General features: G+C 41.4%; 1 protein-coding gene across 2 annotated transcripts in view; it reads right to left on the reverse strand.

The window, feature by feature from the left end:
* The window catches only part of GALNT10 (polypeptide N-acetylgalactosaminyltransferase 10), a 90,552-nt gene that overhangs the window by 39,024 nt on the left and 25,095 nt on the right, over window positions 1–26,433 (reverse strand). For both annotated transcript variants that reach the window (XM_055812316.1, XM_055812317.1), the window contains exons 2-4: window positions 9,326–9,428; window positions 8,328–8,466; window positions 4,034–4,200 (exon numbers count right to left, since the gene is read on the reverse strand). In XM_055812316.1, the coding sequence (XP_055668291.1) occupies window positions 4,034–4,200; window positions 8,328–8,466; window positions 9,326–9,428 (409 nt within the window). The remainder of the gene's footprint in view (window positions 1–4,033; window positions 4,201–8,327; window positions 8,467–9,325; window positions 9,429–26,433) is intronic.

Genomic DNA, 26,433 nt, shown 5'->3' on the forward strand with positions numbered 1-26,433 from the left:
CTACAATTGTTTCAAAATCCTTACAGTCAGGAGACAAAAGTCCTTATATCACTGACATCATAACTAAGTTTGTAGGGGAAAAAAGCATAAGCTATTATAGCAGTCTTAATGGCAATGCTACACTGATAATAAAGACTACTGTTGGAGAAAGTAGAAACAGCCCCACAATATTAATCTGTTCTGACCAATGGCACATGCTGGAAAGTGGCTTCTTTTAAGCTAACCCAACCCAACAAGGGAATCCCCACAAAGAAAGATTCAAGTGTCAACAAAGACAGCTGCTGGAGGCAACAACGTGGTCCGCATCTCAAGGCAAACTACTTTTTTTTGGATGCTACAACTGTACTGCATTATACCGATCCCACCAACCGGCAGCCTTTCCCAGAGCACTGTGGCTGATGTGGAACCCAGCACTAAATTTGTCTGAAGTAAGGCTAGATTTTGATCATTTGCCTTATACTACAGACATGCAAAAAATATTTCAGACAGCAAGTTGTTCCAGCACATTTCTATTTTCCACATACAAAGCAAAGGAAACATTTTAAAAACACGAGTCGTAAAGCTTTTGCTGCTTGCTGTTAAGATTTGCTGTCATCAGGACAGCCTTTTTTGGTTGAAAAATGCTTATTGCTAAAGGTCACAGAATTGCCTCTTTCAAACAAATTAAGAAATAAATAGCTGTTGACACTTCCAGATGATGATTCATCTGTCCGAAAGCTTCAACACAGCTGCCTCTCAGGTATGCTGCAGACCACAGCAGCCACCAACTAATCCAGAAATCTGTCTTCACTCTGCTATCACTTTGTTTGCCAACTTCTCAATCCTCTTCATAGTGACACCAAAAATTCCTTACTCTCAAGCTTAAAAACAGATGAAAAACATGAAAGTAACATCTGTCAGAAAACACACCAATGTGTGCCGTAGCCAGGTTTCCATACTTACTGTTTCTATTATTAGCAAAGTCCTCTTTATTTCATCTGAAGCAAAGATTCCCCATGTATGAGATACACGGATGAAAGAGGCTGATGGATTGGCACCAACATCAGCACCTACAGAAACCAGCGGAATAGCAGAGCAAGAGCGCAACGCCAACAGAACCTCAAGGGCAGCTCAGCAAAGCGCAGTATGTTTAACCCCTACACAAGAAATGCTAGCAAGAGGGATATAGTCTCCTTGCCAGGGAAAGCCAAGTTTTTAAAGGTTAGACTTTTTGAAGAGTTAAAGTGCTACAGCTCTGTTTAGAAAACCCTCAAGTGAAAGGCCATCATGAGGTACAGTAGAGTATCTGATATTTTGTCTTGTCAGGGTAACCTCTCCACATAAAAAAAATTAATAATAGATTTTTATGGAGCGATTTTCCTTTTCATCTTTTGCTTTTCACTGGAGCTTATGACTATTTACAGATCTCTTTGGGGAAGAAGCTGACATTTACTGTTCATACCATGCCTCTCTGATCTCAAAAGTGGCCTCTACTATCACAATGTCCAACAGTGACTCTATAATTTCAGAAGAAAGATGCCGTTACAAATTTGTGGAACTAACATTTGAAACAGAAGCACAGCATTTCACCTTGCAGACAATGCAGAGGACTAATAATTTATGATTTTCAAAGAAAATCAAGAAATCTCTTGTTCTTTTTACTGCTCACTGGCTCTGTGGCACAGTGGTGATGATCATCAGCTTGGACACAGAGTCTTTAATCACTTGCCCAATTTAATCATGAGAAACAGATAACCAGAGCAGTGGCCTAACAGTCCAAATCCAAGGGTGTACCCTTTTCAAACACGTAACATGCAAAGTAAGTTTCCCAGAGCCTCCGCTCCTTTATGCAGTTCAGTTTGATGTGTTAAATTATCAGTTCTCAGGTATTGGGCTGAAGTGTGGGTTTGTTGGTTTTCTCTCTCTTTTTTTTTTTTTTTAAATACATACAATGGATAAATTTAAACCAGAAACTTGTAACCAGCTGCCTGTCAATTCAATTGTGTGTTTAGGACTTAACAGCCTCCTGAAGACTAAGAATCTATTCAAACCCAGGGAGGGATGTGGAAGCCAACCCCAGTCTGGTTAAGGAAGAACACTGACTGCTGGAAAAGGAGCAGCAGCCAGCAGGAAATGCTACAGTGTGGATACAGAACTGACAGCAGTAAAGGAAAAATGTCTCAGCCTAACTAGTAACTGTCTCAACATGTATAGATCAACTGAGCTAGCAGGAAAACACTGGTTAAAAAAAAAAATAATATTAGCACTCACTCTGCCTGCATGTCATTTCTTCCCTTGACAATTCAGCTCACTGTCTAACACCAGTAGTTTATTACATCCATCCATAAATGGGTGCTGCACGCAAATTAATCTCAGCTACTTCTTGCAACCTTGTATGAAAGATGGATGACTGATGGAGAAGAGTTTGCATCTTATCAGAGGCAGGTGAAACAGTGCAAGAACAACCTGAACAAACAGCATGTGTATAGACTGATGAGGAGCACGGGTGGGAGAGCCGGGAGTGCTCTCTTTCGCCTGTTCAGAAGGGCACATCTAGAGAACAAGAAAAACAGATCCACAGGAAACCAGATTTCATTACTTCCATTTCTCTCAAAAGAAACCTGTTTGTACAATTCAGCTGTGGTTACAGTATGAACTTGTCTAATTTGCTTCCAGACTGAGCAGCAATAAAGAGACCTTGTTAAGAGGGTGTTTTTTTTCTCTCCCCAGCTTAGTCTGAAAATCCTCTAAAGAAATACTTATTTCATATAACATTGATCTGTTCAAACCAGCATGCCTCGCTTGCAAACTAATTAGAGATGTACTTTAAAACAAATACTATAGCCATTGGGTAGTGCTTACCTGAAAGTCAGCATAGGTCAGAACACTAAATACTCACGAGCTTGTTTTCAAGCTCATTTTAGGAGCTTCCTACATGTCAGATTTTTGGAGGTGTACCCTTTAGTATCTGTGTAGAGAGCTCTTTTCCTTCAGTTGAGCAGTTTCAGCAGCAAGACTCTAACTCTGCAGGTCATAAAGCTAAATAGTCTTAGCAGTTTTAAAGGAGAAAATAGAGTTGCTAGATCTGATCGTAACCTCTTAAAGTCACTGTACCCTCTTCAACAAAGGAGAACACCAGCTACTTCAGAGGACTTTCCATGTGAACCTTCTAGCTCTGCAATGTCTAGGCACTCATTCCTCCTTTACCTGATTGCCTTTGTCACCATAGCAAGGGTGTGAACTACAAGGCAAAGCCTACCTTAATTCATATCATATAGCATTTAAATACTATATGTTCAGAGAAAAAAAACCCTTGCCTGAACAAGTAAATTCAGCAACTATATCTACACATTGCTGCTGCATTTACAAGCGATTGCTCCTTTGTGGTGATGCGTTAATGCCAGTGACTACACGTCTTTGCATGTAGCACTTAAACCCAATCCAAAATGACTACTGGCAATGCAGTACAAAATAAGGAGTGCAGTTGCAAGCAAGTCAGCAAGCAAATGCAGTCACAGTTTTATATGTTGCTTATTTACTTTTCAGGAGTACAATATTCAGGAGAAAAGTAAGCCAAATCATAGTCAGTCCAAGGTGGAAACCTATTATCAAGGCTTCTTTTATCATTTTCTGTGTCTAGAAAAAAAAAAAAAAAAAGCAAGCAAAGCAGAACATGAGGAGAGAACTATTCCTACCCTCCCCCCCGGCCCTTTTTTTTTGTGTGTTGTATTCCAAGCATCAAGCATTTAACCCTGGAGTTAAATGTTAAGGGCTACACAGGCCCTTAGAATATTAAAACCAGCTTCCCTGTTGATTCCCATTGTCTACAACACAGGACAGCCCATGCCAAAACAGCTAAACCAGCACAAACTGAATATGGAACGTGAGTTTTTTTGTCAGACTTTTAGCCTTTTAAATGTACCAGAGCAAGGTTCACTTGATCTCCGCTGCGGGCAAATAAAAAAACCTCAAGCCATTATACACACACGTGCATGTTCATTAATCCCTTAGGTAGGTAAGCAAAAATGGAGGTGTTACATACAAATTATCATACCTCTGTCACTGAAGTCATCCACCAGCACTATCTCTGCTATCAGCTCAGGAGGGGAGCGGTTTAGGACACTGTGCACTGTCCGGAGGAGAGAGGACCATCCTTCGTTGTGGAACGGTATGATCACGCTAGTGTTCGGAAGCTTCTCCAGGTACAGCTTATTCTTGCAGCTGGACACAGATAGAGTAAGTCAAAAGGTGGTGCCAAAACACACCAGCACTTCCACATTAACTGCCATCTAGTAACTTAGTTTATTCTTTATTCCTCAAACTGATGCAAAGTGCCTGAAAACAACCCACCAACTTTCAGGCCTTATCAAGTCAGTGTTGACCTGATCTAGTCTACCTCGCAAAAACAACCCCACAAACCAACCTCCATATGAAGTGGGGACCGTTAATGGCTAGTGACACTTAGCCACACAGAAGGTCAGAGGGATCTATTAGGTGCCAAAGCTGCTTTTAAAGAAAACTCCAGTTACGGCTTCAGATACAAAAGTCTCTATAAAACTTGTTTTCCCTGTCCTTACACCTCAAAGATAACAAAGAAGAGGAAATTGTTATACAAAGCTGTTTCAGAAATTGAACGTATCTCTTCTAGGCATTATCAGTAGGTGGGTTTAGCTCACTTATTCCCAGTTTTCAGAGAACCAAATCACTCTAATCACATGTATAACTGTCATCCAAATATTTTAAACAGAACATGCAGGAAGTCAGGATTTTGTGTGACAGCAGCCTTCCCTAAACAGTCCCAGAAGTTCACGACATCGTGAAGAACACACAGAAGAGACAGAATAATTGCATGATAAGAACTGCTCAATAAAGAAACCCACCTCTCTCAGTAACAAATCAACCTCCAACCTCTACCAAAGGCTTCCTTTGTCACGCTGGACAATTATTCAATTCAATTTTCCTAAACAATCAATCTTGTCTTCCCCATTTTTCAGCAGGTCTAGTTTGACACCTGGGATCAGTTCTGCAGAGAGAAGTGAAGAAGGCTAGGCTTTGAACACAAAGCGCTGAAGAACTTGGATAAAGCTGGAGAGTTAGGTCTGCAGAGACCCCATATATGGATGTCTTGAATATGGGACTATTTCCCCACAGCATTAATCTTCTTGATTTTGAATTAGGGTTAACGCTCTCTTGGCTTGTGGGGGTTTGCAGAGTAGCTTCATGAAGAAAATTCAAACTGCGGCGGTACGTGCAGTGTTTATTTTCCTGCATGTGTGGCCCTAAGCGGAATCTGAACCTTGTTAAACAGATAACATCTAAAGCCATACAGCGAACAACTGCCGTTAAAAAACACCCAGTAACTGTTCACTAGAAGACAAAAATCTATTACATTCCTAGAACCCCACACATCCAGTGTAAAACAGAGGTGGCTACGTGAACAGAGTTTTTTAGACTAGATTAATGACTGCTAGCAGGGCTGCCCCCTTTCCACTAGCAGGAGGTCACTGTTCCCTGCCCTGCCCCAGCACCAGACCCCTTGCATAGCCTGCCCCAGAGCTGATTTGCAGACGCTCTGCTGCCAGGCACACAGCGAGGCTTTCGCTCTGCCCACAACGCAGCACGTGCACGCACACGGTAACTCCCTCCCTGTTCCTCAAAAGGCCAGATGGGAATGAAAGCAGCTCTAGCAGTGGCAGCTTCTCCCTGGTACCTTTCCCAGGGAATGGAGAAGGATGCACCTACATTATATAAGCTCAATAAATCTTGGGTTACAGGAAGTTACTCCGGTGCCCGAGTGAAAGGACAGTAGCTTATTCTGGGTCTAATGAATTGTCTTGGGGTGCTGCCAAGAGCTTGCCCGCTATGGTTGCAATGCACGGATGCAAGATGCAAAATAAAGCTGCATGGACTGCTTTCATCCAGCCCTTGGCATTGAAATCTTTACCTTCTTCTGAAATAGCTACTAGCAACAATTCTGTTCCAATACGAAACAAGAGCCTCCAAAACCCTTCTAACTCTTCTTAAACTGGAATTCTCATTTTCTTACTTTAACAAGTGGGAAACTTTAGCTATTAAGTTTAACCATTAAGCATAGAGAGAAATTCTTTCCCTCCAGCTATCACAACTACAACTGCTTTACAAGACCTGCAAAACTAGTATTTAATATTAAAAAACCCAGAAGCACTTAAAGGAAATATGAGCCGGGGAAGACATGACTGTTGAAACAAACAACTGCATGTGTGCGCCAGGCAGATCCAGTACATGCCTGCCCCTCAATTTCCCTGATCAACAGAAAGCAGAGGTGACGCTTCGGCATGTAACGGTCCACACAAACCATCTCAGAAGCGTGTAAACATATTGGCTGCTTCTTTGTCCTTCCCCACCCAGGCCAGCTATTGGGGAGGATGCCAGCTGCGGCCCCAAAGCTTAGGACAGGGCAGATGCCACATTCTCCCCCAGTTCTCCTCCTCCTTACATCTCTGCTGAGGGCACATCTCCAGATGACAAAGCCTCTATTACCTCTTACTATATATAAAACGCTAGGTAAAGTAAGTGCTCTAAAACACAGCTCCCTTCTTTCTAGAATCCTCTTTATGGACTTTGTCTCAGCCTAACTTTGTTATAAATTGCCCTCATCAACCTCCCAAATAACATAAACCATACCATTTCAAGTATGTCTTTTTTTTGACGGGCACACAGAAAGCAGAACAGACCTTTTCAGTTGTGTATTCCTTTACTGCAAATCTCCGTTACCCCTGCCCAGCTAATCCCAGCATCCATTATACACACGCTGTTTATCCTCCTTGAAACATCCACAATTATAACTCGCTACCTTGGGGGAAAGGATGTGTCAAGCAACAAGCAAACCAGCTGCAGCAGCACCATTAATCACAGCTTAAGTCATTGGTGACCCAGACACTTCACTTACTAATTTTAACTGGGGACTGGAGTTAGAAGTTTCACATTTTAAAAAAGTTTAAATAGCAGGATTAGTAACGAGGAGTCAGGAGACAATGTGGAATGTGAAGTTATATATTAAATCCTCAGATGAGGAAATACAGGCATTGGCTGATGTTTAAATTCTCAGAGCCCATGGCAACCCCTGTAAATGGAGGCCAGGTATAATTTAGGTCAGCAAACTCAAACTGTATTTCCTAGAAGTTGAGTATGGGCTGATCAACAAACATCTCCAGTTACCTGATTTATATCTATGTTTAAACATTTCAGCTGCATGCCTAACATATTTATGGAGCTATACTCACTACTCTGGCTCATGAGTATACATTGAGAAGGGATGTCAAGCCAGTGTATTTGGTTAGTTTGCTGTGACAGCTGAAGAGGTAATCTCTGAAATGTGCCGCTAACAAATTATAAAGTCTGACTTCTGGAAATTATCTCTCATGAATAAAGTAGATGTTGAATTCAGATTCACCAAATTGTGATAAAAGCGGCTTTACACAAAATAACCTTCCATTCAAATGTCTAACAATGCTATCAGATTAAGAACCGCACAAACAGTATTTAAAAACCTCTCAGCTTTGTATAAACAAGGGTTAAGTCCTAACTGAAGCACTTTTGCTGATTAAAAACTCCTTCTGGCTTCCACAAAATCCAGTTTGACACCATCCTAAGCGATAATGTCCAAAAATAGATGAACTCAAAAGCCAGCACTCAACTGGAACTAGTTTCTACTCTTAAACATTGATGAGGTTTTTATGAGGAAGATGTCTAAGAAACTAATCCATACATCAGAAGGATTTCTGATAAAACTCTTCATACACAGTTGAGTGGAGTTACTCAAATCTCGTTCTGCTCCTGAGCATTTCATGGTCATTTCCAGCCAGGAGCCAACATCAGAACTGGACAGAGTGTATAGTGACAGTCATCACCCAACTGCACTTAGGGCACTTGTCAACAGAGTCAAACATTTACATCAGTTGCCACTACAGAAAGAAATAGCTCCACCTTATCAGCTGCTAAAAGCTGTTGGCTATGTCAGCAGGCTCAGGAACTGAACTGTCACACTGCAAGAGGTGAAAGAAGTAGCCACCTCTGGGTTAAGTTCAAGATCTCCCCTGCACAGGACTGCAAGTTTTCGGTAATTCTAAGTCTTTTGGAATTAAAAGGAGGTATTTTCCCCTAGATTTCATCTCCCCTATTTCTCATTTCAATTACTATACAATGTCCTCTACCAAGGAGACTGCCGGACCCAGCTGTGAAAGGACTGTATTTGATGAACAAAAAAAGAGTCCATCATAAAAAAAGCAACAAAAAGAGCATGCTCCTGCAGATGTGCTAATTTACAGCTTGTAAACTTTCACTCATAGAAATGCAAACTATATACTCACTTTGGATGTCTGATGTCTGGAAGGGAACGATTCAGAGAAATTTTATCACTCACAAAGATATTAAAGCCATTTTCCCTGTATGCCTGGTCCACTCGCTCTGCATCAGTCATTGGGTAAGGTTTTCCCTGTTCTCCATTTCCTACGGATAGACAGAAAGTAAACATTCATCATTACTACTAATTGGTGCTTAACTGGCCAGAAACTAATCCATATATCAAAAGAACAGCAGTCATCTTACAGCTCTTTGAAAATTCCTTCATTAGTTTTGTGCTCTATGTCATATTTAGCACTGGGTCAACCATGTCAGCCTAACAATTTTATTTGATAAGCAGTTTTGCTACAAACTACTCAATTGTGCAGATGGCAGAAGTTAAAAGTCTTTCTTCTAACATCAGAAACAGATGAAGAGGCTATGACAATGCTGTGGAGGCTCTATAAAATGTTTTTTGTTTCACTGCAGGAAGAATACGTACGGTTTGAATACCGCATCACTGTTGTTTTTTTCAGCACAGATGGATATGTATATTTAACAACCTGAGCTCTTGCACAGAGGAGGTAGAGCCCTTGCAGACACACCAGTGTAAAGCTGTGATGTTGAAAATGGGCTCTTATGCAATGCAAGACAAAATTCCAGAACTATGGAATAGAACTTGCATGAATGTTATAATCTGGAATGTATTTTTTATCCCTCCTTCCTTTCTGGATCTCCAATTTTAGGAAGAGATAAAGGCACACCCTTTAAATTAAGTTAAAAAAAAAAAATCAATACTGCACCTATCCTAAAAATACCAAGATGCTACCAATACATTTTCACCTCAAAATGTTTATTGTACATTGAGGGAAAAGGCTTTAACTAGGACTAAGAAACAATAACTTGCATCACGTCAAGAAGATCATCTTGACTGAAGTTGAACATGCTGTTCTGCATTCAGCCTACCAAATAAAACAAGACTAAATTATAATCAGTATTAAAACATTTTTATAGTAATTTCACATACCTACACGCTCAGAGTCCCTCCTTATAGCTTCTTTGTTATGCCAGTCCTTTTTCCTTTGTCCATCACCAAAGTAAGGGTCTTTCTTTTGCCTCACGTATGATGCCTTTTAAACAAGAGATTGGATATATTAAATACACAACATGTGAAACCTTCCCTCAACAGCCACCCCTTCTTGTAAGAGATTAAACACCTTCCTTAAGGTAAGACCATCACAAGCAAGTAGCTTTTAGCCTGAAAGGGGTGAGGGAGGAATCAAGGGGTTTTTGCCTCAGAACAGTACTTTATCTACAGTTGTTAAGTGATATTTTTTTCAGGGCACCATCATGTATGCAGACCAGTATTTCTAATCAGGGAATCCATTAAAAACTCCCATTTTCATTTTGAAAACATCCAATACATCTTACATCCTATTTAATTAACAAAAAAGCTGTAATGGGAGACCTATTGCAGGATCATTATTAATGAGCACACCTGAAAAAATCAAAATAAGATTTAAAAGGTCATTTATTAAGACTCTTGCTGCTGAACTTAAAAGCAAATTTTACACAAGGCACGAGCCTGCACTGAACCCAATTAGAGCTCCTCTTTTCTTGATGATGTTCCTGAAATTCAGAAGCAATGGGTGTTTTGGAAAGAAGCTAGCAAATGAAAGACGGGGTGAATTCAGGATCAAAGAGACTATGGTGTGTGGAAAGAAAACCATGATATTGATGTCAAACACTGACATCCCCAAAATTCAAAGGAAATTTATGTAAAAGTAATATATTTAAGTAGGTTTTAGGGTAAAGAAGAGAACATTATCTCTGAGAATGAGTTTTCAATTATGTTGCATTTATACTCTACAAGCATATTACAAGTCATTTGTAGCATCATTACTGCAAAAGTAGTTACACAAAGAACTTGGAGGTTTTCCCCTTTTTAATTCCTCAAGTACTACAGAGAGAACTCCATAGGCCAGAGCTTCCTAAAAAAGAAAAAGCAAGCTTCCCCCACTTGGAGGGCAAGAGGTTTGAAGTCTCACTAATGGGTCAATCAAACCAAAGCACAACCAAAAAACAACGGCTGGCACAGTAACCTTACAGGGTTATCAGGCATCTTTGGCATCTGGGACACAGATGTCATTTGCTTGTCTAGTTACAAACTCTTCATTTTCATGCCTAGATTTGTCTTGGGAAAATAGGACATTTGGACATTTTACTTCTTATTCCAAGGCACTACACTTCAGACTGATGTGATCCACCTCACTGCAGTTTGACAGATGAGCTCTGGTGAACGTTGCTGTGAAGGTTTTGCAGATTGTCCCCATTGCATGACCCCTCTTTTACACCAGTCAGCAGGAAGGCAGTCCTGTGTATTAGCTTACAAAACCACCAGCGACAACAAGTTTCAGCTAAGATATCAGTGACCTGGAGTGGCTGAACACAGGTGCACGCTCTGCTCCGCCTGCTGTTCTGTTCCGGGTAGTAACCCTTGGCTAAGGAGATGCCTGAAAACCTCAAGTTGCGCTGGTTGTATTACCATGCAAAGGATAATAAACCAGCGGTCTAAAATTCAGAGCTCGATCTGATTAAAAGCTGGTTTGTGAACTATTAGAACTTTCTTTTTCACCCCACATAAGAGATTTTTACATAGATCCTTTCAATCACAGATCATAAAATTACTTACACTCAGCTTCTTGACATTTTGCAGATGGTAACACACCTGGCAGAAGCCAAGTTTCACCCATGAATCCAAACACTCAGTTATACATTTCAGTTAACTAATATCAATATTCAAGGCTGCTTCCTTCCTGCAATTTAATTTTATTTTCACTGAAGGAGAGCTGATGGGCACTCAGGATGGACCAGAAGTCAGTCACACAGCTGGTTCACGATGTGAACAGGTATTCAGGAACTCCCACTTGTGCTACCTAGAGCTAACAAGAATATTCTCAAAAAAATACTTATGATGCGGGAAGATGAAGGGAAGGAAACCCTCAGGGCGGCACAGGAAGAGCAGGACCACACTATGGGATGTGATTAACAGTGGTGAAAACCAGACAACTGCCAGAAAAGGGTTGTTAGCAGGAAAGGACAGTTACACTCAGAAGAAAAGCAACAACTATAAGAAAAATCCCAGTAGAGCAGCATTTAGATGGTATACTTTATTTCTTTCATTTACTACACGATTGCTCAATTTTCTTCATCTTCATCACCTGTTCTTTTATATTACACTGATGAAATTATATGAATCAAAAGCACTAGCTCATTTTTATATTGTTAATTACTGTCCCTTTAGTGCATGAACTCTACTCTTTTAAACCCTTACTTCTGTTCAAATACAGAAACGGGTAGTGCACCTTCCTGAATTTCACTCTGCGCCTATCGGGACATAAAATGAAGATTGCCACCAGTGATCCAATGTCTTCAGTTCATCTCTGACTGCACGTTTTGAAGACTTGCATCTGCTGAGGGAAAGTGGTTTCTTGAGAGGCACTGCAAAAGCCTCACCGATTCCCATCGCTCCGAAGGTAAGCACAGCTCCAGAGCAGCACAGCCGCGGTGAGGAACCTTCCCGGAAGGGCTCACCTAAACTCACCAGATACAAGTATCAAACTAAATTGCTCAGTCTGCTTTGTGGTTTTCTAGCCATCCCGCTAAACACCACTGTTCATACCTGAATTTCTACTTGCCGATAATGAAAAAATACTTTCAAGTGTCAAGATGAATGTGTGAGCCAGGAACCAAACGTGCAAGAAAGCACTGGGAGGGCAAACCGAACACCGTGGACAACAGCACTTCTAGGGAAAAACTAAGTATGCAGCTAGTCCTTGGGTCAATCTGAGGTGGGTGCCAGCAACACAACCACAGAGCACCTTGAAAAAAATACAGGATATATGCCAACACCAGCAAGAGACCGGATGTTTGCTCCACCCCAGCAGGTTGCTGCTGCTTTTGCACAGTGGGTGCGAGCAGAGATGGTTTGAAATGCTTCCTCGGGGTGCAGTGAGCAAGGGCACGGCACGGGCAAGGGGCAGGCAGACCCAACCTCTGCATCTATATATGGCTCAGTCTGACCTGATGTTTGCACAAATAATTTATGCACACTCTAGCTGACTTTTGCTAGCTTGTAGCAGCTAATGTGATCAGGTCTGGATGACTGCTGTGTGACAGACAGAAGAAGTGGCAGCTTCATTATTTTGGGTGTAAAACAGATCAAATTTTCAGCACCATCAAGCAGCCATCCTGTGCTACTGCAACAATCCAGCACATCTACTTGTCTGGCCACCAGAGTGGTTTTCTAATTTTTCAGACAACATGTCACTGTCCTGATCATCTCCACTAAATAACCCACAGAGCGCAGTACCATTCCATGAGATTTCTGCCTCTGTTTTGCAATATCCCTGCTTTTCCAGGCCTGCTTACTGGCCAATTTCCTCTGCAGGATACTCCCCTGCCAGGAAAAGTCCTGGAAAGCTCTTGCAGACCAGAGCACCTTCTTGCCAAGAGAGTTTTGGCAACTTTCTGAGCGCTAGGCTTGTGCATGAGTGTCATACTGGGCACAGGAACAACTGGCAAGACTGAAACCTCAATATTTAAAGTCTCCTTTGTCTCTTGTTTATAGCGCTCTGGACTGAATGAACACACCAGGAGAATCATTTACAATGTCTCTATCCCTTCTGCCATTTGCTGCGGTTCAACACATGTAAAACCCCTACAGCAGTTACTCTAGGGATCCCACCCACCACTGAAGAGGAGAGCAATGTAAGAGTTTCTAGGGACTAGACCTAAAAGGAGAGAGACACAGGGCGACTCTGGGCTTCGCTACACCCGCTGTGCACGTGGTAACCCAGCACCCTATGCCAAGCCCCATGAAGTGACCAGGGGAAGTCAGGCACCCTGAAGAAAAAGGAAAAAAAAGAGACCCACCAGCAGAAAGACATCAAAGCTGCCTAACAGGACACTGGTAAGCGTGTTTTAAATACCGCCTGTTCTTGCTACTCAGGCAACTTAAAGTAGAACTGCAGGGGCATCTCCTTTCCCTCTAATCTCGTCTGAAAATGTCCCTTAGAAGATAGCTGTCTACTGCTGCAGGTAGCTGCAATGGATTACTCTCCTTTCAAAATATGCTGATGGGATGGATCTTGAGCTGCCCCTCCACAACAGCTCTTAAGAGATGGGAGACAAGTTCAAAGAATACCCCAAAGGATTCACACCAACATCTCCAGCATCCTCTGGAGGGAAGCCACACCACTGGGTATCAACTGTTTCAGGAGGGGCATCTCACGCCATTACAAAGCAGCACCACCAAAAGCAGCCAATGTGCATCAGGCCAAGCAGCAACCCAAAAGCCATGAAAAAGTAGTTCTAGCCATCCCCGCACAGGGTGAGCACCGCCAGGCTCTGGGCTGGAGTTGCCCTTGTGTTTGCACACTCAATATAGGATAACGTGAACAGGGAAGTCAATTTTCTGCACAGCTTCAAGCCATTCTTCAAGAGAGGTCAGCAACATGCACTGAAATACCCTCAGAGCAAGCAACAACCTGACACGAGCCATTTAAACACTGCGATACTGAGTGAAAGTAGGCAGTAGCACACCATCCTCCAATGCTGTTAAAAAAAAAAAAAAGGAGAAAAAAGAAATCAGAGACCGCCACGGTATTGCGTAGAGCCCAAATCAGGCAGGCAGACAGTAGGAAGTCTAGTGGATAGACGCATTACTTCTCCCACTCCCAGATAAGTTTACATGTGAAAACATCTTTGAGCTGGACTAAGCTGAGCTCTGTCATGGCCACACATGTTGAGAGAGAAACTTTAGTTTGTGAACTTTAAGCAAGAGGAGAAGCTATGGAGTACGTGTACCAGTTATTTAGACCTTTACAAACTGCAGTACTGGACTTTGGAGGCACATGGAATGAGTTATTGATCCTTAATTCCTGAGGAACAGGCTCTGTGTAGTTCTCAGTCTCGGAGACTCAGAAGGACCGACTTGTCTTCTATGTTGGCACCGGCAAAGTAAAATGAGGACAGAGTAGGGTGACATTATCCGTTCCTCCCGCTGCAGCGCTCATGGTGTTACTGCCCTGGACAACTAAAGCCAAATGAGATCCACACAAGATAAACACAACATTAATCTCTGTTGGATCGACATCCCTCTCTAAGTAGCTTTTAAAATCTTGAAGGGTAGACATAGCTGCAGATGGTCATGACAGACATGCTGCATTCTGGAGCTTTTTTAGTCTTGGGTAAAGAAGTTACATTAGTCAATCCAAATCAGAAATGCTCCATTAAATTTAATTCAACTTGGGTAAATGTTAAGAGGTTAGAATATTTCTAACTGTATCCCCGGCAAGCAAACACGTTAACGCTTACGTTGGTTTTGCAGGTTGCTATTAAAACACCGTATCTGAAAAGTCTGCGGTGAGTCACTGACAATTTCTGTCAACAATGTCTGAACATTAATTCTGAAGTGACTTTCTGTACTAGAAAATGAATATCACTGTCTTTGCCTCAGTGACCTTGCCAGCACCCACAATCCACATAGCCCCGAAGGGAAGGTGTAGCTGCAGCAGGCTGATTAGCATTGTATTTCTTGTTAAGAAACACGCTTTCAAGACCAACTTGATTTCAGCAGACTACCAAAAATAGTGTGAATGATAAAACACTGCCTTCTGCCCCTTGACTGCGATTTTTATGCTCATATCGTCACTATTAGCAGAGCAGTGTGTAAAGCTGTGGGCAGCATGCCATCACGGGCAGAGGGAAGATACACACATATGCACTCAGAGTCTCTCTCACTGGGAAAATGGGCAGGTTGCTGACATTGATGTCATTGTGGAAGCCCCCCCCCCACCTCTTTGTAGAAGATGTCTGAGCTCTAGAAATCCAGACACAGCACACAGGGACCAGAATGTTGCTTTTTTTAGTGGTTTCCTTCAGGGATGCTGCATGGGATTTGACTCAATTATGCAAATTACATAACTTGATACCCCTTCAACAGACGCTCTAGACTGTGATATCTAAGCAATCTGCAAAATGCAGCAAGTTTCCTAGGATTAACTTTTGCTTTAACTATTAAACAAGCATCTCATTTGCAGGGAGCTGTCTTATGTGTAATGTTGTATTTCACATCAATTTTCACTTTTATCCTAATTTCCATTAATTCTAACTGCATAGCAGGGGGCATAATATTTTTGTCCAAAAGCCACCAGCACATCCCCCCATATTTGCATTTTAACGGTGCAATACGGTGACCATTGTTTGAACATTGCAGTTATCAATGCTGCATGGCCAGCGTAAATTGACATTATGGATCTGGACTTCTGTCCCTATAAAACAGGGCAGCATATAGTCTTTACAATTTTCTGCTTTGCTCTACCTTAGCTTCTCATTTTGCAAAAATCTCTGTTTTTGAAATGGACAGTTGTAAACAGCAATGCAAAAAGCAGATTTCAAAGCATGAAGAGTTCATTATGATCATCTAGTCAAGCTATGTAAGTGCATAAGCCATTGAATTTGATCCATAAACTCTCTACAGCAAGCCCATAAGTTCTATTTCAGCTCAAGCACATTTTCTTTCCCTTAAGAACTGGAAGTTGTTTACCATTAAGGAGTGATTACTTCTCCAGCAATATCTTAAACTAAACTCCTGCCTGTTTCTATCCTTCATTTTTTAAAAACTGAAAATGAATTAAAGCAGAAAGGCATATTAAGCAATACATTGAAAAGGGATTTAGACAGATTGCTGTAAATAAGCCCCTTCTGTTGTCTACCATCCTGTTACTTAACATGCCGCCAAAGCAATTGATCAGCGTTCAAACACCAAATGCACAGAAATGGAATTTTAATTTTTCTGTTTAATCACTATTTAGTGTGCCTGGCTCCAGCCAGAATAAAATAAAAGGTGGATGGAGACATAAGCCAAGAGGGGTTTTTTTGGTGTGGTTTTTTTTTTTTTTTTTTTTTTTACACACAAGGAAAAAAAAAGGTTTCGTGAAGTGCATAAACTAATCGTAATGCTGTACAGATCTTAAACCCTGTTCAAAAATTTGTTTTGCCGATTTATTATTTTCTTTTAATACAAGGAACTATGATCAGACCCAAGTATGGTCTTTGGGGACAGCATTAAATGCGGCATCTCTTCTGTCCCCGGTCTCTTCATTTATCCCAGCACCTCAGCAAGTATATCTTGCATTTATACCTTACAACAAGATGCCAAAGATGACAAAACAATCCAGAAAAACAACAGGAAAAGGGAGAGCAAACAGACACCATTCCTCTATTTATTAAAGAAAGTTGCAACCTGAGGTGGACTCCGTGGAAGACAAGAGTATGCACCTTGGAAACAACCTAGTTGTCACGATCTGCGTCATGGCAAAGCAGAAATAAGAAACATCTATAGGTAGATTCTTTCCAGTCTTCCAAATCTTAGAGCACCCAAGGGGTTTTGGCAGGCTGGAAACATGAGAGAAGCCTTGTCTGGCAAAAATCAGGAAGAATCCTCCATCTTGCTGCAGGAGAAGCCCAGGATTTAATGATTGTGGGACAATCCATGCTAAACATAGGTAACTTTCATAAATAAAGAGATATCAAGACTTATTGCACCATGAAGAAATATAATTCCTTTTTGGGTTGTCAGAGATCTATTGGTTGTTCAACATGCTAATTGGTAGAACACCTGCACAGCACATACAGCCTCCATCCTTTGTACTGCCATAAAAACAGCTGAGATTTTCAGATGGTCTAATGAAAAACAAAAATATCTCCAGCATCAGCTGGAAGCATTTGTCCTGAGTCAGGAAGCTGAGCATAACCTCAGTCAGTCAAAGCTCTGCATTTACTGGAACAGGAGATAGCATAGTACTAGAAAAAGCAAGCTGCTAAAAGCCTGTCATGCCATCCACCCCAGTGTTTTCAAAAGGTTAATTTTTTAAGCTATTTCAGTCCATTAAAAATTTCAAAGCTACATTAACATAATCCATACCTTCAACATTTCAGGAACTATTAAAAGGCAACACAGGACTAAATGGCAGCACACCAGGTGGAACGATAAAGTGCTTTCAAAGACAGAAAAAGGCAAGTACATCTTCACCGCTGTGTTGTGACTTGGATCCAGGCAATAGGTTCAAACCAGACTTAAGTTTCCTGCACGATGCTACCATTTGGCCATCATGCTCTGAAACACCTGTAATATTGGAACACTGGTAATATTGGAATCCACATGTTCAGATTTGTGTTTGGGTTTTTTTTTTTTTTTGTTGTTTGGTTTTTTGTTTTTTTGTTTTGTTTTTTTTTTTTTTTTGAGAAAGCTGTGCTTCAAGGTATGGAAATAACCTGCCTACTTCCTTCAGAAAGTTAACACCACAAATAACTGTGGGCACTCTAGGATCAGTCCCTGTCCTGTGCCAGCTAATTAAACCACAGCTGGACCAGAACCAGCTGAATGGATCAGTGCATACAGACACAAAGCAGAGTCTTTTCTGCAGAACACCCAGTGATACTTGGTAGCTGCTTGTAGAGCTATTGAAGAAATACGTTCCTGCAGCTCCATGGTGGACAGGACAAGCTACTGCTCGAGCATGACCCAATTTTAGCTGACTACTTTGTAATGCAGCATCGTTTTTGTATCAAGTGCTAGAACAGTATTTGCTCAAACTGAAACTTTTCCCCTTCTTTCAATTCCTCCAGGTAACAAGTTTTAGTCAACCTCAGCTGCTGAAAATCCCTTAGCACAACAGCTTTATCTAGCAAAAAGTCCTGGTTCATCAGCCTATTGAAGTCTAAAGACATCAGCTAAGGACAGCGATACAACATCCAGCTGAGCCATCTGTCTCTACCAACACACCTTACGCTTTGGTCTTCACTTACCTTTAGAAATGGTATTACAATCTTGCAATGTTTGCTCTTCTAAACTTGCTGTTTGACTAATTCAATCCAGGCTTCCAAACGCACAGTGCCTTTCTGAAGTCAGCACACAGCATCAAGCAGCGAGTTCTCCCCTGGGTTTTAGCACACCTTGTGATAGTGCAGCAGTTTTAGCCTCTGACTTTTCTTTCAGCTGTTAAAAACCCAGCTGGCCTAGTTTTAGACTTCAGAACAGGACTCGTCGCTTTCATTTGCCCACAACAGCTTTCTCGTTTTTTCTGTTCACTAAAACGTTTACAGCCCTTCCCATCTGCAGAAACGCTCCATTTCCCACACAGTAGCATGTCTCGGGGATCTGCTCAAAACTGTGGAATAAGCTCCTGCAGGCATTTAGTTGCATCAGAAACCTCCTTGTTTTTCCCCCTCAAGCTATAAGCACGTTTCTTTGACCTTGCTTTAAGATACAGCAACACATTATAAAATTCCCAAACAAGTCTCACTCTCTGGGCTACCCTCCGGTCAAGATGGGATACAACACGCTACTCACTCTGCCTGAGGCACAACAGCCAGGAGGGACTCTGACAGAAAATACACTGAGTATGAAGATGTAGATAATTCAGAGATTTAGACATCTCTGAACTGCCATTCCAAATGACATTGAAGATTTCCCACTCCTCCCACCTTCCCATTCTGCTTTACATGCTTTTTGGAAACTTAAAACTGGGTGAGCTCTCCCAAGGAACCAACATACAAGTAATATTTTACTGTGTGTCCCAGAGCTGGTTTTTGACTGCGACTCCTGGCAGAAGCCGCGAGTATGAAATCCACAGAGATGGACTTTGTTTCCCACAGCATTTAGTGGTATCTGAAGCTGTCCTAAATACAACACGCCTGATATTCACAGAAAGAAGAGTGAACAAGCTGGTTTGGAGAATAATTAGAGGAACAGACATTTGAAGCAGAACCCTCCAGATGTCTGCATACATACATGCTCCATTTAACCTGGGCAAACGGCACACAAGCTATACTGGTTTCCTGTAAGAACACACTTTGGAGCACCATTTCTGAAATCTGACTTACCAGTTAAGACTTACAGATTATGCTGCATATGCAGAAACACCTGAATAATCTGCATTAAGATTCAGAAAAAAATGCAGGGTTCAAAACCTATTAATTCCATCATTTCCGTGAACTCCCTGTACTCGGGCTATAAACTCCCGATCAGGTTATAGGAACATTAAGCCAATCAAGGACTGCTCGAGTGAACATGACTTCCAAATATTTTGAATGCTAGCATAGAATCAAACCATGTATCATACTAGCAGAAGTCTCATTAAAGATACACCCATGAGCATCCCATATATTCTCAACACAGAAATACTGCACAGAATCAAAATTCACAGCACTCAGGCAGCCAATACAAGATTACAGCTAGGCTTGGTGCTTCACGTAGGTGGACCTGGCAAACACGTGACTGCAAATTTGACTTTGCCCAGTTCACAGAAAAATTACACATTTGTAACTATTTGAATGATGAAAAAACTACGACAATTTTTCCCTTTCATAAAACGGAATCTACCTGGATGGGCACTGGGTCCTGGGGAAATCCTGGCATAAAAAGAGATGTCTGCTAATGCTCCAACAATCTCTGAAGTAAGGACAGGATAAAACCTCTTTCTTGCTAGCCACCCAAAGGAATCAGTCTAAATATTTTCCAGAAACAGACAAATCAAGAGAAAACTATTCAATTTTGGGACCTACCAGTGTGCAAACTACACTACCAGGATGCCTTGCACTGTCATAGAGAAAGGCACAAGTAAGACAAGAGACTGCATTATAACATGTTTTCTGAGGTAGGATGCTCAAGGCTGTTTGAAGGCTTGCCAACAGTTATAGTTCATAATAGTAAACAGAAGTGATCTAGATTTTGCCTGGAAAAGCAGACACAGCACCGTAAGTTATCTATAAGCCTCGCAGAGCTGCAGCAGTCTTTGCAACAGCTGACAGCGTAGGTCAGATATTTAGCTTTCTTTGCAGAAATTGGGCTGATGCCGAACTTAAGCAAAATTCAAGGGCATGTTACAGAAGTCTGAAGCCCAGTGAGGGGCAAAGATTTGTCAGCATGCAGAGTACACCAGTTTCAAGAAGATTAATACCACTGTTCTGAAACACTCCAAAAAGGTAAAAAAAAAAAATCCCTCAGCATTTACTGCTACTGAAAACTATATCCAAGCCATACAAAAGCTATGTGACAGATACGATTCAAAAACTGGAATGATAATTCCCGTTTAGTTGTGTGCCAGGTACTTAGATTTTGTTTTATGTCAGTGGACAGAGCACTTCCCATCGTAAGCTGCACGTCAAGCTTAGGAATTGCTTTCTCCCCTAATGAATTTTGAAAGATACTGGGGGGAAAAAAAAGTCTGTATTTTAGCTTTTTCTTGAGCCTTTATCCATCATTTGGAGTTACACATAAATTTATAGAAATATCTCCCGTCAAGAGTTTTGAAAGGAGATACAATCTGCCCAAGAATGACAATGTCATCTGCTGAAAAGTCAGACTCAAAACCAGAGGATGTTGAATCATCTACCAGCAGCATTCACCTGTTAGTACAGGACATAATCGCCAGACAGCTCACCTTGCTCAGCAGATCACAGTTGCAGTTTAACAATAAGCTGTCCCAGGAAATGTGGCCAGGTGACACAGGACCCCCCTCTCCCTCCCAACCTCCCCTGCTGAATAAAGACCCAGGCCAAAAGAATTCTATGCAAAACTGAAGACCATTCCCCCAGTTATCTCCTGCTACCAAGAACAATACTATGCTCACACGATACTTAAACGTAATGAACAAAATAGTTGCTAACTCTAATAAGACAAAGTTTTTAATAAATAAAATTAGCATTTTTCTATTTTGTTTTCTACACTCTTCATGCAGTACCTTCAGTGCTGACACACTGTTTGCTTGTCTTCCAGTCACTGAGAAACCAAGAGTACCTGTAACAATCACTTTGACAGCTTTGGTTTAGAAAATAAAATTAAAAAAAAAAAATCATAGTTTTCAATTCATTTACTGTTACTTCAGGTGGTGCTCTGAAGTAGCCCACCTTCTGCTGTGCTTCCTGACTGACAATGTTAGCACTGGTCTATGCACAGCTTTTTGTTAGCAGCAATGCAGCAAAACCACGTTTCTGGTTTTCAGCAACAGGATACCACTATTTGCCTTTTAGCTATTTTAAAGATGTTCAAGTAAATTCTCTACCAACTTCCTGGGAGACTTGATGCTTCTTGACAGTGTTACGTTAAACTGAAAACATAAGCACTAAAAAGCAACATTTAACACGCCTCTTCTTCCTAAGAAGTTATTTAACTGCTGCTCAGACAACTAGTACATTGCACACAGCAATAGCAAATGCACAGATCTATGCCAGGATTAATCACACTCCTCTCAGAATGAGACTTACTGCTATTACCCCAGTTACTGAAAAAAATCTGAGCCATGCTACCACCAATTTCCCCCTGTTTATCTTGTCAGTTATTTGATGTACTTGTGCTTTGTTTGCATCTCCAGATTCTCCTTCTACAGAAGGCAGCACACAGAATTACTGCTCTCGATGGTGAGGAGGAGTCCTGCTGTACACTGCAGTGCAGAGCAGCTGGGCAATAGCTGTAGGAGACTCTTTGTACCATTACAGTGTTCCTGGAAGCAGTTGTTCTCACCAGGAAGCATGAGCTGCTCCTTGAGACAAGGCACAAGCTCCATTATGCCACTGGGAACAAAAAAAACAAGTGCAAAAATCCCAATTTCAGCCTTAAACCTTCTTCAGGAAACCAAGCCACCACTGACAGGTTGCAAAGATGACTTGCAGAACATGAACATCACACAAGTAAGGACTAAAATCCCACCATGAACCATATGGGGAGGGCGATTCCATGGGAACTTCTGGGGACCGTAAAAATAAATTGCATTTACAATAACAGATAAAGACTTCTCACCCATTAAAAGCTGAAGTGCCAAGCATGCATACCCGGCAAAAGAGTGTCTACCACCCTTCTGCCACTCCTTCTACAAGGAAAGCATTGGCAGAACTCCCTGCACTTATGTGTACTGTATGCGCCATCTGATCACACTTCCCAGGTTTAATACTTGTCTCCTAAGCAAGCTGCTCAAGAGGTCTGACTCTACCCCTCTTGAATGCAGCATGACATTGTGAACAACACACATCTTTATGCCATCCCAAGGCTTTTAACTGCCCATGCCTCCACCCTAGGCCGAGATGAGGCTGACCCAAGGCCAGGAAAAGATCAAGTGATCGACACTAAAATGCTGAATCTAAAGGCTAGATCCTACGTATGCACATTGGTTCCTCCTAGAGGTGCTTCACCACTTGGCATAGGCAGCTACAAGTACGTAATACAGCAAGAAACTACCCGATTGCTCATAGTGCCAGTGTAGCAAGAGGGCACACTAAGCCTTGTTAGGGTACAATAGGGAAAAAATAGAAACTGGTAAAATCACTTGGTCGGGCCTGGGAAGAAGCTGGTTGACGGTCTCAGGGTGCCTGAGATTTCCAATAACTGAAAGATAACGAACGCATTTGGGGAACCGAGGAAGAGCAGGGCTGGGGATGCTGATATAAAAACACTGTACATGCCTAAGAAGTGACAAATCGCTCTTTTGGGCGTCACCTTGAAAGTGACAAACAGCTACTAACTACAGCAGTGTCGGGATCAAAAGCTAAGAAACAAGCAGCTTCTTTCTGGGACAGGTAACAACTGGGCAGGCAGGAGAGAGGACAGATGCATCACTCCATGCAGACCTGAGTATACAGAGTCTTGTTAATATTCAAACAGGAACTCACCCCAATCTAATCAAAACTTACACATCTTGATGTGAACATTCAGGTCGTGTCACAATGGTCTTTGCAAGAATCTTTCTAGACCCTGTAAAATTATCTATCGATTTCAATACTGGAATGAAAAGCATGCTTGTTAAATCTGCTGATGTTGCCAGCTGAGTGGAGAACAGGATTAAAATTCAAAAGTGGCCCTGACAACAGAACAATACATCAAAAAAATCTGGGATACAATTCAAAGGGTGGGTAAAGAAGGCACTAACTGTATAAACACAAGACTTGAACGACTTCTTATGCAGCTGTTCAGCAGCTGGTTTATCACCATTTTTCAGTGATGATAGATCATAGACTGTATGAATCTGTGTCCTACTGTCTGGAAAAAAAAACCAGCACGTTTCATCCCGAGATATTTACAGAAACATCATACACAGAAAAACGCAAAATAATGGGTGCTGACTAGGCAGAGATGACTGGGCAGAAAGGAAAGGAAGGGCAAGTATTACGAATAGTCCTCAATCATTTCCACACTGCTGCAAAGAAGAAAACTGAAAGACATGAAATTAAATGCAGAACACATGAAATTATGAAAGAGGCTTTTTTCAACTACAAGAGAAATTAGTAGGTTCTGTCTTGGGCCAAGAGGCAATTAGACTTTGAGGAGTCTCATCTTATCATGAGGGAGATCTCTCCCTTGAGAATACACTGAAAACACTGAATTCCAGAAATCTTCACTGTCCGCTTTCTGGACAGGACTATGGCAGCTGAACAATCTCACAAGCATCCAGCAGGAATCACAGTATTTTCTCTTTTCCTAGATCTACTCTAGTTCCTACAGCACAATAGGACTATATTCCAAAGAAACTGATTTGGAGCATTTGCTGTCCTTCATGGTCATTACAAGTGCATAGCAGTTAGCCCTATAACAAAAACAAAACCTCTTTTTTTCTACAGCACATAGTCTGACCTCACGATAATGAAGCTCCATGGGACTGAGAAAAATCGCTGTATAGTAGGACATTCTCTGAAAGAGACTTTGTACCTTGTCATACCAGAATAAAGTACTACCCAGTTTGACTCAAACATGTTATATCTAGTACTTTTGTGTCTCACTTCATATTGAAATAATATTGTTTAAGCATTGACAAAAAAAGAAAAAAAAATCAATAAAGAAATAAAATGCATGTTTGTACATAAGATACAGCAGAGAATGACCGATACAGACTCCTCAGATTTGCTTAGGTGTTTGTTTTACCAAGTCTCATTAAACAGGAAAACAAAAAGCTCACGCTGCTAGGACTATTTCAAAGAGGGTAGGCTGTTAGCAAGTCTTGTTACAGAGCATCTGAGTAATTCATTCTATGCATGACCTCTCTCATGTCCTCCGCAAATTCATGGTGTAACTCACAGCAAAAACAGTGCTGGCAACACAGTGCTACTGCACAGCTTACACAAAGTGTGCAGAAACTGAGTTCCGTTTCACCTGTTTGGAAGAATTCTGAAGGTGAATCTCTGCTCGGTCTTGCGAAGAAGTAGCTTAAACTATTTTAAAGCCTTCTATTAATAGGGGCAGGGAGTGATATATATCCTGTATCATAGATTTTGGGTGTTCCCAGAACATGAAGACAGTTGTTCTGGGGAGTATTTGGGCAATGCTTAGATGTTTTTAAGATCCACATTCACTGGCTTTCAGTACAGACAAGGACAACTCTACCGAAAGGGGTTATGATTAAGGCTGTTCAGCACAGTGTGAACAGAGTAAGAAGTCCCACTAACTCTGAAGAATGATGTCCTACAGAAAAGCAGTGGGAAGATCACGAGTGTAACATGCAGCACTTTAAAAAGGTTTTCAGAGCAGCCTTTGTCACGTTGGTTACCCCCTCTGCCCTTGAAGAAGCACAGATGTTTTGAAAACTGAGTGCCCCAAGCCTTAAGTGCCATTTACAACTGTGGCGTGCAGAGAGGAAAAGCTACTTCCACTTTGAAGTTTGACTGAACACTTACATTTAACATTAATTCTGTGACGTGGTTAGTTGCAATAGAACAGAATTTCTTTTACAAGAAGTTCATCTACTTCAGGCTCTGTGGTTTTTAAATGTTGTCACACATGCACGTCTGTTGAAGTGGGGAAGTCACCTTGAAGGAGTAAGCAGGCTGAGGAAACCGGGAACAAAGAGATGCAATTAGTGATGATGAACTGGTCTTATTACCATAGAAGACTGAAGTTCAAGACTTGATCGGTGTCATAAGCAAAGAATCAATCTGATTAATTTTGCCAATATCCATTCTTTGGAGACAGTTTTACATTGCTGCTCAAGAAAAAGCCCTGACCTGACAAGCAAGAGCATTAACCAGAGCAGCTTAGGACAGCCAACACCACCTGAGACCTTTGGCTCTCTAGACCCATCTCCTGACCACAGAAAGCTTTCACAGAGATCCCTTTTGTTTATAACAACTGCCTACTTACAGACTTTTCGTGCAAAGCATCTTAAAACCCTGCAATCACTAGAGCACTACTAATAATAATTCAAGACTAAGATAATAGGGATAAGGCTTTCCCCTCTCTTTCTGCAAGTCAAAAAATAGTTTTCCATTCAAAAATGATTTTGAAGGAACCATACCATGTATACAGATACAGCCCATTACAAGTTTTTATGAAAAGTGAGAAGCTCAAGGCGTGAACATTACAACACCTTAAAACCTTTCAGCATAAATGAACGGCTAAAAAGTTCTGAATGACTTTGCTCAGGAGGTGGACATCACTATGTGCTCCATCTGACCTTACTAATAACCATTCAAGCTTCAAATCTGCTACTAAAGTCTCCATTGTAAGCAATTATTTGCCTCTCTGCAAAAATGTTAATTTCATGCTCTGTAAACACATCTCCTTCTGAAAGACCAGCCTGCCCATAAAGATTGCTTTTGACAGCCTGGTGACCATCTCCTGCAGCAAGTGCCTGAAGCATCTTTTGGTAGGTAGAAACATCTGTTCTCTCCTCTTTAAAGGAGAGGACATACAGGGATGACATGTTTACAGGTGAGCCACATATAACGACCTCTACAAAAGGGAACTGGAGATTTTTGGCACTTACTTAAGGCAGAGTAACTTGACACTGTAAAATTAAATACAACAGCAGCTGTAATAATTTGTCATAGCATTTAATCAACTAACCTGTTGTTGAAAATGCCACCTCTGCAGTTGCTACTCTTAGGGAAAGGATGCATGGAAGATAAAGGCTGCAGTAAGAAAGATGGCTTTTTAAATAGAAGTGGAACCACAAGAGGGAAGCTGATTATCAATCTTCAGGAAAAGCGCACCACACTTCGCCAAAACTAGTAGTAATAAGCAAGCAGATTATTTAGCCTAAACCGAAGCTGGCCATACTTAAACCTGCCAGCGATCTCTCCCCAGGA

This window comes from Falco peregrinus, chromosome 8 (assembly GCF_023634155.1).
Source record: "Falco peregrinus isolate bFalPer1 chromosome 8, bFalPer1.pri, whole genome shotgun sequence".
NCBI classification, from domain to species: Eukaryota; Metazoa; Chordata; class Aves; order Falconiformes; family Falconidae; genus Falco; species Falco peregrinus.